We start from the raw sequence: 16,926 nt of genomic DNA, 5'->3' as shown, positions 1-16,926 counted from the left end.
GTTACGTTTTTTGCCATTTGGCTGCCGAACCCTAAAAGCACTACGTACTAAAAAGTAGTCTATCAAATAAGATCATATCTCCAAGGATTATAAGTGTACGCCAAAAAAGTTGCCGATACAAGTATATTTTTTAAATCACGTTCATAAATAACATTAAACTCGATACCCCATAAGTACGAAAGTAAATGAGCGAAACAATTAATTTACAGCAAAATTAATTGATACTTTTTGAACACACTCATTATCTGTTCAAATATCTGGGCAATAAAGCGAAATGTAAACAAAATGTACAATATGAGTAATGAAACAAGTATTGAATTAAGTTTTACAAACGAACCTCAGCCTGACCAATCTCATTTCGTAATGGACCATTTCACGGATGACAATATTAATATATTACCTACATCTAGAGTATAAAGTTAATTAAATACACGCGGCAAACAACTGAATTGTTAAATTGTATTGCCTGTTACGCTTGGAAAATTAATTCTGTGTAATGACCGGGCCGCGCTGTCTTCGTGTTTACACTACGAGTATGAGTATGAGTCCTAAAATAGCCCATACTTTACTAGCCGACTTCAAAAAAGGAGGAGGTTCTCAATTCGTCGCTTTCTTATGTTTGTTACCTCAGAACTTTGGACTGGGTGAACCGATTTTGATAATTTTGTTTTTATTTGAAAGCTGGTGGTGGTGTCAGCCAAGGTAGCATTGCAGTCGGTGTCAGCCAAGGTAGGTTTGCAACTACATACATTGTTATAGGTCGCACGGGCAACGTGAGGAGGCGAGAGGAGAGAGTGGGGCCGCGGCGGAAGGACACTGATTCCAAAAATAACAATAATCGTAACTAGAATGAGATGAATTGATTAAATTGTGTGAAAATACGCAAATACTTTTATACTTTTAAGTGCATATATTTGTTGTGATGTTGATTTTTTTGTTATTTTATCACGATGTAAATTCAGGCATATCATACATATCTGCGACTTATAATTGATTTTAAGAAATTTGGGTGTCCGACCAAAGATTTGGTTTTGGTTTCAGATACGGCGGCAATCGTCGGAAAAAATCTAGCTTCTGCAGCAGTCTCCATTTCAGCACAAAATCTACCGAACCGAAACTCAGTTCGTAAATAATCGCGCGCCGCTTGGTTGACTTCGGGAGAGTTCGTTTCTCGTGCCGCCATCTATCAGATCAACTTTAGAATTTGTGTGTTAATTTTTACATGCTTTTTATTTGCTTCTCCTGTATGTACATTTGTATATAAACAACTCATTTGGGCGCGATTTTGACCCACTTTAAACGGACAGATTTCATTCAAACTTCTTAGATTTATCGAGGACCGAGGACAATACATTATCTTGATATAATTATTCCATTTTTCAATTTGCAAAATAAGATTTTATATAATTTTTTTATCTGGTTTTAGTTTTCTTAAACTACTTTTATTATTACCTCTCAATTCAACAAAACACGATCACAATCGTTGTTAAATAAAGTCTTAAGAATGCTATGATTGTAACATAATCGAAATACCCTATCAACTTGGTTCAATGTGAGCATTGATTTTTGATTTATTATTATTCTAAGACGTGCTAAAAGATTGTTAAAGTGAAACTTTTATTACATCGTCTCAAACTTTTTCGTCTGTGTGTTGCATGTCGCGTGACGTTCGGGCGGCGCCTATAGCTCTTATACCCCACACACTTGATAAAGGTTTTTTTTTATGAAAATGTTAAGCATAATACATAATTTCTTTTTCTATGCTGATATTAATACCTATGATATTTTATGGAAAAAATTTCACCTGCATCGTGGTTTCATAAAACCACATAAGTGCTTTTTTCTTTATGTTTGTTTTTTTCAAGCAGTAAGTAACACCAAAAGAAATAAATGATTATTTTTTTTACTCGTTGTATTTTATTTGATACATTCATGAATTAAAACATTTATTGATTTTAATTAAAAGATTGAAATAATAGGATTACGGTATGCAAATTTCCTAAAGATTCTAATATACATGTTTAACGTATCCTATAAGCTTAATATTAACAGTAAAATGCTAACTATTAACCACATAAAAAACACAAATAAGCGACATAGGTGAGGTGATATTCTATTTTCAATGAATATGGGTTTTAGTAAATTTATTTACAGTATGAGATCCAAACGTGAAGGGGTTAGCGAAACGAATACCAGGAAGGGTGAATAATTCATACAGATTTTTATATTACCTTGACCATTTCACGAAATGGGAGTGTCGCCTGGAAGAAAGGGGATGCCAAATCCGTATTTTATTCCGAGCGTTATTTTTACCACTTATGCTTAAGCACGCCTCATGCAAGATTTTATTTTACTCTCTTCTGGCGTAGTTCAGGATAAAATCGGGCCCTGAAATTAATTAAATCATTCTGTATGTTTAAATGTAATTGAAAATCAAAACATAAGGGAACAAACTATCCAAGCTTTGTCTGAATGTTAAAGAAATCCGACCAAGGTAACCCGAAGATGTTATAAAAAATGTCAAATGAAATCTTTTACTACAAATAATATGAATATTTAATATTGTAAACAATGTTGTTCATGAACATTCTTTCTTGTAAATAAATAATATCAATTTTATCAAATCCATACTCATATTTGATCACTTGTAAAAATAATACCGAATAAAAAGAATTAAGAATTTCTCAATTCCATTTCAATTGTGTTTGCTAATTTATAAAAGCGCTTTCACTCGTAATCCCAGACAATACTTTGCGTATTATTGAAAAGCTTTGTACAAAACGAAAGAGCAGTACATCGTTTTAATCTAAAATTTTGATTGCCGCAATTTTTTTAATAAAAATTCTCCTATTCTCTGTTACAAAATGAATTTTATATAATCATGACCGGGTAATAACTTATCAATATTTACTCGATTTTTCAGTTTTATCAGTTAATTGATTAAAAGAAGAGTTTATATCGAAACGCGAACGTAATTAGGTCTAACGAAATGAAAAATCAACCGGTCGCTATATGAAGTGCACTTAGTTGAACAGGTGCAAAAGGTAGTCTAACTATAAGTATATACGTAACCCAACGGCAGAGGGTTAAACCGACAGTGTAATAGGTAACCTATTTAACTCCACTTTGAGGTTTTTTCATTTTAAAAACCGAGTTTCGAGTTTGCTTGCCGGAATTAGTTTACGTCGACGTTTGATCGGATATTCCGTTAAAGAAGTTTAGTTGTGGTTGAGGATGATTTGCACCGAATTACACTAACAGCTCGATCGCTCTCCAAGCTTTTTGAATTTAATCGAATTTCGTATCGAGTTTTGAGAAACATCGATGGATTTTAAGGAATTTAAACGATTGGAAAATATTGGTAAGCCCTGAAGTTTGCAAACAGTATAATTTGCAGATGCTAGTTTTTTTTAAGAAAATAAGGGACGAGACGAGCAGGATGTTCAGCTGATGGTAATTGATACGCTCTGCCCATTAAAATGCAGTGCCGCTCAGGATTCTTGAAAAACCCAACAATTCTGAGCGGCACTAAATTGTGGTCACCTTGAGACGTATCATGTTAAGTCTCAGCTGTCCAGTAATTTCAGTAGCCCTTCAGACCAAAATAGGCGCCGTTGTGTTACCCATAATCGAGCCAGCACTCTGTGCAAAGGAGCCTCCCACTGGTACAAGTTTGAAAATAGTAAGTAATATTGGTTTGCTGGTGCACATAACGTCATTCAATAGCCGGGAAGTGTGTCTCCTCACCCCGACTTTCTTTTAGCGTTTTAATGTTATTTTTATAGTATTTATTTTTAATTTACTCTTTAATAAACTACTCAATAATTTCATTGTTTTCGGTAAATCATAGGATTTATTTTACTTTTATTTATTAAACTTGCCTTGTTAAAGCCGTTGCGTACGCGGCGGCAACTCTCCTGTGATTCCTCTGTGTTTATAAGAGAACATAGGCGGCGGTGATCACTCACCTCTTCCATAAATAAAATCATCAAGTTAGTAATTCTCAGCATTCACATTATATAGCAACGACAGATCATCTGTTAACCGTCACTAGTGCATGCCGGATAATCTTAATATATATAAATTACGTGACACGTTGTGTATCCGCGATGGACTCCTAAACCAATTAACGGATTTTAATGGGGATTACTTCATGGAGTGCAATTTGGTCCAACTTGAGAGATAGGATAGTTTTTATTTTGATTTGGGACCCATAATTATTTTTATTTTCAATATTTGTTTTGTATGGATGTATTTTCTATGAGAGAAATTAGTGACGCACGGTTTTACAGTTCCGCTGTGAAACAATTTCATTATAACAACAGGGAGCATTCTTTACGAAATAATTCTTGATGTTTAGAAATTTTATTGGCAAATTCCTATAAAACAGTATTTTATTATTATCTACAGAACAACGTCTGTCGATTCAGCTAGTATTATATAAAACGAACCCATTATTTTTATTTTTTGTAAGTATTTTGAAGGCCCTATTTGACTGAAACTTTTAAAGGTATTATTAAGTAACAAGAACATGATAGCTACTTATCCTGTGGAACTAAACATCATTTCTGGAATGTTTACAAATCTTAAAATATCGACCACGTCAATAAACATGAATGAAAGATTTGGAATATGATGAAAATACACTAGTGGACCCGACAGACGTTGTCCTGTACACACGTCTTAAATTTGAAAAATCGGTTCAGCCGTTAGGAGGAGTTCACTAACATACACATGAGCAGGAGAAATATATTATATGGACGGAATTGAGAATCTAAACCAATCTCAAATTCACTGGAACACACAAAAAAATCATCAAAAGCCGTAACGTAACGTAAGATTAATTCAAGGAAAATTTTGTCATTAAAAAAAATTACTACGAAAACCACGAGGAGTGCTGCCAAATCACCTATAAGTTAACACTAATTATATCTTAAGCAATTTCAAATCAAGTTCCTTGAGTATATATTAAGAAAAAGTGTCAAATAAAACTGTATTAAATATTATAATTACATTAATTTCAGACGCAATAAATTACCGAAAGATTATAAGTTAAGCAGTAAAAGTACCTTAATTTTTACTTTTATAAATACTTTATTAAGTAAACATTCAAAATAACTTAGTTTAGTACGAGCAATCTAAACGGTAATAAATTATATATATATTGTAAGTTAAGTTAAAAAAGGTGAAAGGAATAAAACCGGAATGCCGCGGGCTTAGCCTCGGGGTTTGATGCCATTAGAATAGAAAATATCAACATGTGACCAATTTATTCTGACTTGGCTTTAACTTATATTCTATGATTTTCGTTATCATATTATAATACACTGGCCTTCAAAAGTAAGTATCACACTTTTAAAATTGGGATAACGTTTTAAGTTCACAAGATATACTTTCGAAATAAAAAGGACTCCAAAGAGAATTTAATTTTGTACATAAAAACTTTATAGTCGGTAACCTTCTTTTAAGAATTGGCTGAAAAAAAACTTCAAAAACAAAACCATTCCTTTTTCAAAGTGGACGTTTCCGAATTACAATTTTACCATTCACATTTTTCTTTCTGTTTTAAATATTTTTCAAGATCGATGGGTCTTGTTTTAAAAATTTATGCTAAAAAGCACATAACATTTATTTATCATGCCTCTTTCAGTTGAAAAATGTGCTAGGATCATGGCTTTTCTGGAACTAGGCATCAGTATGCGTCGCACTGCAAGAATGGTGGGTGTGACGGTACGAACGGTCCAGAAGGTAAAGCGAAGGTACGAAGAGACTGGACACCATCTGAGGAGACCTTGTAATGGCAGACCCAGGTGTACCAGTGCCCGAGAAGATCGCTATATTATTTCCACTGTGTTAAGAAATCGCCACCAAAATGCAGTTGAAGTCCAGCAACAGCTACTTCAGACCCGGAGGGACTACATTAGTGACAGTACAGTGAGAAGAAGACTTGCTGAAGCATATTTGAAACCCCGAAGACCAGCGAGTGGCCCAAAACTCGAGAGACAGCATCGAGTAGCGGATGAAGAAGAATGGTCAAGAATTTTGTTTGCAGATGAGTCTCGATTCTCCCTTTACACTTCTGATGGAAGGCGAAGTGTTTACAGGCGACGTGGTGAGCCATACCTTCAAGCCTGCATCTCAGAAAGAGTCCAATACGGTGGAGGCAGTGTACATGTATGGGCTGGCATATCTTCAGAAGGTCGCACAGAGTTAGTAGCCATAGAAAATGGCACCCTCACTGGGCAAAGATATGCTCATGAGATTCTCAATGAGTATGCAGGGCCGTATTTAGCAAATATGGGTGATGGATCGATGCTGATGCATGATAATGCCCGGCCACACACGGCTCATATCGTACAAGAGTATATTCAGGAGGTCGGTATCAGCTTGATGGCTTGGCCATCAAGAAGTCCTGATCTCAACCCGATTGAACACGCCTGGGATGAGCTTGGGAGGCTAGTCAGAAATCGCAGACCACCACCTACTACCCTCAGGGCACTAAAGCAGGCCCTGGTAGAAGAATGGGAGAATATTCCCCAACATCGGCTCCGAAACCTAGTGTTCAGTATGCAAAACCGGCTCGAAGCTGTAATCAGAGCTCGAGGAGGCAATACCAATTATTAAAAATTAAATAACATGTAATACATTTTAGTTGAATTTTTTTACACTAAACTAAAAATGTCTATTTTCATTGTTTTATCTTTTTTAAGTTAAAAATGTTACTAACGTATAATTTTAATTTCTAAGAATTAAGGCCTATAAAATTTGCAACAAAACGTTTTTAATCTTAAATCTCTACCTTCTATAGTTAAGAAAAAAAAATAATTTGAAAAGTGTGATACTTACCTTTGCAGGCCAGTGTATTTGATACACTTAATATTAATTTCAGCAACCAAATAAATAAACTGCAATATCATTTTATAGAATACTATATGATGCCCGCGACTTTGTCCGCGTAGATAAAGGGTTTTTAAAAATGATAAGCAAGTTTGGAATTGAAGATTATCTCATGTCCTATTCCTAACACATTATATGAATCTTATATCGAGTAAAATTGCTATGGAATACTAAACCTACTATTGGTATAGTTATAGTTCATCGACATGAATTTCACAAAACCCGCGGGAACTATGGATTTTTTCGGGACAAAATGACATTTTCCAAGCTCTAGTCTGTCGTTGTATCAAAGTTCATCAAAATCAGTTTAGTACATCTCGTGTAAAAGCGGAACAAACTTAAACTTACAATCAAATTTATAATATTGGTAGGGTTGGAAAAAAAGGGGTGTAACTGGTGGTAAAGAATGTTGGCATTGTTTTATGCACAAGATTTTTGGAAGGAACCTGATAGAATCGGTCTTTATAGCGTAATTAGACTTTGCTCAGCCTTTATTTACGTAAGACTTAACTGAGTGTAAGCTTTGCATAATCTTTGATTTCATTTTCATAGTCATTTGGCAGCTAATATTATGCTTCGCTTAAGCTAAGACAGCCCAATGCAAAAGTCAAGTTCGCGTTTTATCACACTCTCTTAAGTTTTACGTAAGTAAAGTCTGAGTAGAGTCTTAGTACGCTCTATAGATCTCCGCATTAGAAACAATGCGTGAGGGAGATCTTTCCACAGTTTCATTGTTCCTTGAAAACCTTGCAGTGAAGGAACACCACACATCCAGGTGGAGAGGATGATACGTTAGTAGCGTGTATTTATTATATTTTATGAAAATAAGGAACGAGACGAGCAGGACGCTTAGCTGATGGTAATTGATACGCCCTACCCAGTACAATGCAGTGCCAGTTTCTTGAAAAACCCAAAAATTCTGAGCGGCACTACAATTGAGCTCGTCACCTTGAGACATAAGATGTTAAGTCTCATTTGCTCTGTAATTCCACTAGCTATGACGTCCTTCAGACCGAAGCACAGTAATGTTTACACATTACTGCTTCACGTGGTGGTGTGGTGCAAATATTCAAATTGAGCGGCAGAAATCAGGTTAAATTGGTCTTCGGAACACTCCACGTGTTAAACGCCGTAGATAATATAGAATGGAGCGAAGTCTCTACATAAATGACTATATAAATCTGTAGGCTCTCTCTGTAGATATATTTCGTGAACACTTGTAAAAAATTAACATTTTGCAAAGTTGATGTAGTATAATACATTGTAAAATTAAAGAAGAAAAGAACATGCATAAGGAGAAACTCTTTTTATTGCAGGAGTAGATTTGAGTGTGAATTCCTTTTCGTGCTCTTGTTAAATTGCGCTTATAACTTCATTGTTCATAATTCTGGAATTTGACTTATATTTTAATATACATCGGATGCGACTTCACCAATTAACAAACACTAAAATAATGGCATAAGTAGCCATATTAGCAAATAAACGTATGTTAATATGTACGGGATACTGATGAAGTACGGGAACAGGCAATTTCAGACTAAGTAAGGAAATCCGTCAATTTTTACCACAGCAGTCTATTTTACCAGTTTTGTTAGTAGCTTTAGCTGTAGGTGGCACATCACGTATTTCAATCAAAACTTTATTAACCTAACTGAATAAGCTCACTGCTGCAAAGAAACAATTGGTATATAATGGCTGTGTGTTCTATACAACCAATAGGAGCCTAAAGTTTATTTATGTAATGATATTTTAGGGAGTTAAGAACCTTAGGCTTTATTGTTTTATAATTAGTCCTTACATTGAGGCTACGAGCAGTATTACAAATTCAGAACATACATAATGATTCGTCAAATTTAAATGGAAAATACTAGGGTTACGTAGTAAATATTGAACCAACTGTTTGCAAAACTAGCGAAATATATTAGCACGTGTTAAAGTTTTAAAATGTTGCTACGCTGTTTCATTTTGGGAATATAGTGTGGAGTAAATTTAAATAATAGTAAAATTTTAATAAACTACGGTCCTAAACCAACGGCAGTACCCGAAACCCCCGTGGCGTTCAAAATTCACGCGGTACTCGTTGTGATATGTTGCTTATGAAAGCATGAGAGAAAATTAAAGTTTAACAGAAAATGTGTGAATTTTTAAAGGTACTGAAATTCCTGTATAATTTAGCTTTGATTAGTTGAAACAACATAATATTATAATACTTTTATAGGTAGACCTACCCCATCATAATATTTTTGTTCATCGGTTGATAAACACAGTACAGTAGTATGAGTTTACGTTGTAATGGAATTAATATAATTAAGCTTTTGATCAGCCCCCATAAAGTTTTATAATTTCTTTTGAATTCATTTACCAGTGCATATAGGTATTTTACGATATTACCAGAATACTAATTCTCAAAAAAAATATCATTCTGTTCTAGCTAACAACTAAACCGAATTTATAAATCTTCAAAATTCCTACCCTTATGTAATCCAATGGAATTGTGAATCAAATCTACTAAAACGACTTTATATGTAAAAAATATTTTAATAACCGCCATAAGAATATTTCACTTCAGGTGAACGTAAAATGTTTAAGATAAGACCCTGTAGAGAACTTAATGAACCTAAGATTAATTTGTCTTTGCCTGAGAAACAAGCCCGCAGTCTTGAATCCTGCAGTCTTGTCAAATTGGTCTTACCGGAGTGAAATAACATTTTATTGCATTTTACAAGTATTAAGTTGAGGTTGAAGAAATTTATTCTGGTAATTACTATGCTTAATAAAACGAAGGAAAAGTATGACGGTTTTATGATATCGCTAGTTTGAAAATTGATTAAGTGTTGGATGAGTTTTCTTGCTATGGTTTCATTCTACTAAAATTTAATGAATAAATAATCCATTGTAATTTGAGTATTCTAAACACACGCAAATTTGGAAAAGTGTCTTGTCTACAGTGCAAATTTAGTTATGAAAACATTGAAATATAATGAAAATAGCTGACAATGAAGGCGTGTATACAGGCTCAAAGGAAGCAAACGCTATTCTGGGAAGTTGCTTAAATATTATTTTAATCCTCTCTGTACAAAATTTTACATTTACATTTAGATAGCGAGCGTCTTATTATAACAATCTATTTTAACTAAGTGCGTAATAATAGTTTTTGAATCTCTCCTTACTGCCACAGCCTGTATGGCATACTTGGCGTCGATATATCGAGCAACGTTCAGTTTCGTGGTCACTTTGAAGAGAAGGCCAAACTGGCCTCTAAAAAGCTTTGTGTACTCAATAACGCGAGACAGTACTTCACTATAAGCTTCCGCCTGCATACTCCCTTAAAAGCCGGCAACGCATCTCTTTACACCTTTTGTTGCGGATGTCCATGGGAACTTGCTTCACCACTCCCATCCCGTGAGCTTCTTGCCCGCTTGCCTCCTCTGATATAAAAAAATATCGTTCTTGTCTTGCAGAAGAGTACGCAAAGATTAAGGCAGTTCACCTGATACTGCCACAAAGGCAACAATTATCAAACTATCTCTTTCAATGCCCAAAATCGTATGTAAAAATTTGTTAATCACAACTATCCCTAATTCATACTTATTGAACAATATTTTCTACTTATTTTAGATTTTAATTTAATTATTTAGGTTAATTAGGTTCTCTATCACAGTGTGTATTTCGGTTTGTCTTAACTTACTTATTTTTTTTCAGAATTTAGTTACTTTAATACAATAATAAGTGATCATATCAGTTATACATAGTAACCAGTACAATTTAGTTGAAACTATGCACGGACTCATAAGGGTCTTTAAGGTTGAATGAAACATTAAAACTTGTACCGTCGAAGTAATTTAAAAAGAGCAATCGTAATCAATTGTCACCTGTACGCAATAAGCAGAAGCAAGTACAAAAGTTTGGTATTTGGAAGGGCCTTTATTAGAAAACTTTCCTGGATACAAGGACTATAGAAAAATAAAGTTGTTGCGCGTGATACAAATAACTTAATGCCTGGTGGACAAAGAAAGATCATACAACGTTTTATGAGAAAATTTGTGAAATGTGATTCTTTTAATTTTAATATTTTTTCAATATGATATACAATTATATAAGACTTAATGATCTGAAGATCATTTCCTCCCATCATTTAGTTTTTTATGAGATAAAGTGGTTAGTAATACGCTCTGCCTATTAAACTACAGTGCTGCTCATTATTCCAGATTGAACCCAAAAATCTGAGCGGTATCGCAATTTCGCTCGTTACTTTGGGACATAACATATTAAGCCTCATTTGTCTAGTGTTTACTAAAACTCGCCACTAAACTAGCCGTTCAGCTTGAACAAGGAAGTGACAAGAAATTTATAATTTAATATGCATTTAGTGAAAATTTGTTAAATTGATACTACAGACAGATACTTGAATTTTATATACATTTTATATAGGTTACCAGTGGGAGGCTCCTTTGGACCGGATGCCGGGTAGTTTATGGGTACCACAACGTTGCCTATTTCTGCCGTGAAGCACTAATGTGTATGCATTACTGTGTTTCAGTCTGAAGGGCGCCGTAGCTAGTGAGATTACTGGGCAAATGAGACTTGATATCTTTTGTCTTTAGGTGAAGAGCGCAGTTGTAGTGCCGCTCAGAATTTTTGGGTTTTTCAATAATCTTGAGCGGCACTGCATTGTAATGGGCAGGGCGTATCAATGACCATCAGCTGAAAGTCTTGCTCGTCTCGCCCCCTATTTTCAACAAAAAAATTGGCAATTATTCATTATAATATTAGCCCTGATTTTCTCAGTAAAATTCAAATATCATGACGAAAATGTTGATGAAATTGTATTGATTCGCTTGGTTCTTATTTTTCTAAGCTGTCAACGTGAAGTTTTTTTTAGTAAATTCTTCTTTTTCGAAACTACACAAAACATAAAAAAAAAAACAAGAATAAACAATTAAATAGTAAATGAAATCATTAATGTCGAAGTTTCCATGGATGGATTAAATTCACCATAATGAACTATTCACACATCGTATATTCTTAACATGAGTTTTTGATTTCGTTTCTCTTAGTTTCTTCGCATATCAGCACATGCAGCAACCTTAATAATTATACCGAACTCCATCATCTTTTTTCCATCATATTTTATTATGTATTAATCCGCCTTTCCTCACGTTTGATCGACAACACTCACCCTGTTGAAGGACCTCCAAATGGTCCGAAACTAGTCGGTACCGACACCGATGAAACTTGAGTAAAGCCGGATTGATAAATAATTTCAGAATGACTCACGAAAGTTTTAATTATTTAATCATACGTTTATCTTTTTCTATGATTGTTAAAACATCGTTTGAGCAGAATAGCGTCTGTTGTCTATTATCAGAATTCCTTATTTTATAAACACAAACTACTCTACTTAACTGTTCAATGAATAAATGTTTTATCTATAGCCGCAATTTTACACCAGCCATCATAAAATTTTAAAAAGGCACGTTTTACTTTATAGCGTGGCTTCACAAGACTGCAACAATGGCTAAGTAAAATCCTTCTGCATTAAATTAACTCCCAGGATATGAAACCTTATTAAAAAATCTGTTCACCCGTGCTGGCGTTCTGATGCCACAAAGAAAGCATTAGTATTAGAATGCTTTAAAGATTATTTTCACTTTGAAGCTAACTAGCTCATGACTATAATATAATTAATTTTTCTTTGAGGATTTTTAAAAGCATAGCACAATGTTCGAATACAAAGGATGCGAGTATTTTTATACAAATTCTATTTTTAAAAGTATTCTTCTCTTAAAATCTCTGTTTATAGAGTCGGCTTTTGCAAATGTGTTAGTAATTCCACTTTAGAGAAGTAATGTTTTGCTTTATTATTTCTGTACCTCTAGAGAAACCCTCATGGAACCATTTGCAGTATTAAAATATAAGATTTGACAAATTAAATTTGAAAACAAAATTTATGAACGATGCGAGACTCGACCCCGCGATCTCTCGCGTTTTGTTTGAGCGCTCTCCCACTGATCCAACCGTTCAGTGACGTACAGTTGAAAAATCTTGTATGTCTTGTTCAACTCTCAGGCTGTGGATCCATCTACAGGATCTACTTTACAGTTGATAACCTGCTCAACCCCAATATTTGCATATTAGATTGATTTGACATGTCACTTTGAAATTGTCTTTCAAATCTAAACAATTTGTTATATTTTTAAAATGATAACATAATCTGTTTAATTTCATATCCAATTTAATTTGTGTAATTAATCCCAGAAGTGAGGGCTATCACTTTAAAAAATAACAAATGTTTATATTAGATTTCTTTAATATATATTTATATAATTTATCTTTTTATATGTTTTAAACATAAGACAGCATGATTTATTCCGTCCATTTCGATTTATAAACAATGTTTGCGATGGCTTGGTTCTGTCGCAAGCACGGTGAGTGACGGGTGGCCATTAACCAGCGCCGGTTATTACAAGCAGCCTGGGACATTTATATTATACCGGAGATAATGCCGGTTATTTACCGTCGCATCGCAATAATATTTGGCGGTTTTTTGAGCATCACGTCGGTTCTCATTAGAGCAGCTGCAAAAGTTATTACGTTTTGTCAATGTATTTTATTGTAGTGTATCCTGGTCTTAATATATATTGTTATAAGCTTATATTAGCTTGAGCTGTATACATTTTGTTGTAGGATGAATATATATATAAGAATACCAGTGGGAGGCTCCTTTGCACAGGATGCCGGCCAAATTATGGGTACCACATCGGTGTCTATTTCTGCCGTGAAGCAGTCATGTGTAAAGATTACTGTGTTTCAGTCTGAAGGACTTTAGCTAGTGAAATTACTGGGCAAATGAGACTAAACATCTTATGTCTCAAGGTGACGAGCGCAATTGAAGTGTCGCTCAGAATTTTTGGGATTTACAAGAATCCTGAGCGGCACTGAATTGTAATGGGCGGGGCGTATCAATTACCATCAGCTGAACGTCCTGCTCGTCTATTCTCATATTTAAAAAAAAAAATCTTATGAATCAAAAGAACTTATAATTTAAAATGCCCATTTCTTATATTATTTAAGTACGATATCTGTTCTTTTCATTAAAAGGCATAATAGGCATTTGTTTCTCTAAATCGATTCCTTTGGAATTGTTTTCGATATCGCATCTAATATACTAAATACTATTACCGCTTGGGCAACAAATGGCGCTCTGTGAGAGAAGAAGCTTTAAGAAATTATCAGATCTTTTGGTTATGTTTTAAAAACATCCCTTTTTATAGAAAAGGAGGACAAATGAACGTACGGGTCGCCTGGTGTTAAGTGATCACCGCCACCACATTGCAACACCAGGACATCACAGGAGCGCTACCGGCCCTTAAGGAAGGTGTACGCGTTTTTTTTGAATGTACCTATGTTGTATCATCCCGGAAAAAACGGACAAGGAAGCTCATTCCAAAGCTTTTTAGTACGTGGAAGAAAGCTCCTTGTAAACCGCTCTATGCGCCACATGTCCAGGTGGTAGGGATGATATCCTAATTTGTGTTGTGTGAAGGTGGAATCCGGCAGGAATCAAGTGAAACAGCTTTTTGGAACACTCCTCGTGATAAATGCGGTAGAAGAGACACAATGAAGCGACGTCAACGTCATGCGGTGGAATAACGAATAATTCAGAATTGAACGCTTGTATAACAAGCCGAATTAAAAGTAGTTAATTTTTTTTAAATTAAAAGATTTCGTTCTAACGTGGTATAAAGTTAAGCTCAGATTTAGATAGCTTAATAATACGAATAATAATATTTTATCTTGATAAACGTACCATGAACGTTTATTCTCAAAATACACTGAGAAGGAGATCGTTTAAAACATTTTTCATATACAGATTAATAAAATATTGCGAACTTTTTCATATTTACCGTAAACAAGGCGGATTTATGATTAATGACAGGGCAAGAAAGTTTCAAAATTTTATTTTAATTTAAAAAAAAATATATAAATACATTCACTATTCACTTGGACAGGATACTAGAATTTTACTGTTCGTAAGTCCTACATTTCTTTAAAATACTCATAAACTTTTCAAACAAAACAATTAAAGAAAACAATAAGAAAAATCTTTATCTGCCTACGACAGCCAATAACCGTTACAGCTGTCACTGAACAATGGATGCACATCCGTAGTACCGTAGCGGCGTAGTAGAAGCTACTAATGAGGCTACGAGATTGTAGCTCCCACCGGCCGACCGAGACGCAAGGCCTCTATAAATTGCTTTCATGCATATTTATTTATTCAAATATTATGTATGAATTGAAATCACGTCCAGTACTTCTGAAATATGGCTTATCGTTGACGAGGACTGAATTGACCGCTGAGTTAGCTTGACACAAAGCAATGTTATTTGCAAATAGTTTGAGTTGACTGAAACGTATTTATCATAAGATTTATTACCATTCAGTATTATTCTAATATCTCGTAAAGGACATGAATATATATATATATATATATATATATATATATATATTCATGTCATGACCTATGACCTTTGCGAGAGGTCGCGGGTTCGAGTTCCGCAGCGTTCATGAATTTTGTTTTTAAATTTAATTTGTGTAATGAAGATATAACTATAGTATTGATGCTAGGTATTCGAAGGCTAGCACGTATTTTCGGGAACGAATCTGCCAGGTTGCGCATAGGGGTAATGCTGTTAGTGTTTTCCGATTTTCTATTATATGAAGCAGGAAGCGAATAATATCATTTGATAATATTGTGTAGTTTTATCCCGATTATTTACTTTTTTATTCACCTTCACCTGACACGGCTCAAACTAGGATATCATCACCATGTTGATGTGTAGCGTTCCTCTACGGTGTGATTTTGAAGGGACTTTCTTCTACGTAAAACCATATATGGAATGAGCTTCGTACCGTGGTATTTTCAGTACGATACAATATGGGTACCTAAAAAAAGTGTTTACATTTCCTAAAAGGCTAGCCACACACCTGTCACTTCTCGAGTGTTGGTTATTGTATGTTTATTGTTAACTATGTTTGTCATCCGGTTCCATAAAAACAATCAAGGTGTGATTTGTGTATCTACCTCATATACTCGAAAGTAACAGGTTGAATGAATTGTTAGGGTTAGGCAACGAAATGTGCTGATTATTTAAGAGATCCAATTTTCGACCTAAAAATAAGATATAGCTTAAAGACGTATAGACAAGTTAAACGAATGTTAAGTAGTTAATGAAATGTCAACACGGCCCACGCGCCTGAAGAATTATTTTAAGCCTTTGAAGCCTTAGTTATTGTAAACAAAAATCAGGACTTATGATAGATTCGTGCTATAATATCGCCGCTCTTTCAGAGTTGTACAAGAAATTGTGAATATTTTGCTAAACGCGTCATAGTAAAACTATTGCAATTGAATTCTTTGTATTATTTCTACTAAAGTGGACACGTTATAATATAATCTAATGATTTCTTTAAAACAAATTGATTTTCTAAAAAAAATTCACTAATAATGTTCACGTTGTATGCTACACAAAATGGTCGCCGGCAGCTAAATAAATACTAATATATTTTGTTTTCAAAAGCGTTGCGCTTTGTTTTATGGCTCTTAGAGCCAAGAGCAATTAATAATACACCCGGTATAAAATATTCTCTGGTGTTTTTGCCTAGGGAGTTATATTGTTATATAGAAATTGGCAGTTTTAGGCCACGATTTTTGATACCTTAGAAACGCTTGCCGAGTACGCTTGTGAACTGGAGCGTGTAGGAATTTAATGAAATAAAAGTATGAGAAAAATAGTAATACATAATATATTTTAAGACGCATATTTATACAAATCTTGTGCAAAAAAAGCACAATAAAGTAGTATTATCATAAACAAACAAACTTAATATAAAACCGTTCCGAGAATATACAAATCAGGAATAATAAAATAAATGAAGCGTACGTTTCAAAGATTGGAACTAATTAAACTCTTGAATCGATATCTCCTTATAAATTAAGATGCTTCAACTGGCGCAGGTAATTAC

General features: G+C 34.3%; 1 protein-coding gene across 4 annotated transcripts in view; it reads right to left on the bottom strand.

Annotated features, from left to right (window-relative positions):
- Positions 1 to 16,926, bottom strand: part of LOC126969419 (polypyrimidine tract-binding protein 2) — a 583,624-nt gene that overhangs the window by 307,337 nt on the left and 259,361 nt on the right. For 2 of the 4 annotated variants that reach the window (XM_050814836.1, XM_050814861.1), the window contains exon 3: positions 2,232 to 2,388. The exons of the other annotated variants lie outside the window; for them this stretch is intronic. In XM_050814836.1, coding sequence (XP_050670793.1) covers positions 2,232 to 2,240 — 9 coding nt within the window. In that variant the 5' untranslated portion in view covers positions 2,241 to 2,388. The remainder of the gene's footprint in view (positions 1 to 2,231; positions 2,389 to 16,926) is intronic. 4 annotated transcript variants of the gene reach the window in all.

The sequence above is a fragment of the Leptidea sinapis genome, chromosome 1 (assembly GCF_905404315.1).
Source record: "Leptidea sinapis chromosome 1, ilLepSina1.1, whole genome shotgun sequence".
Lineage (NCBI taxonomy): Eukaryota > Metazoa > Arthropoda > Insecta > Lepidoptera > Pieridae > Leptidea > Leptidea sinapis.
This window is presented reverse-complemented; position numbering and strand designations above follow the sequence as displayed.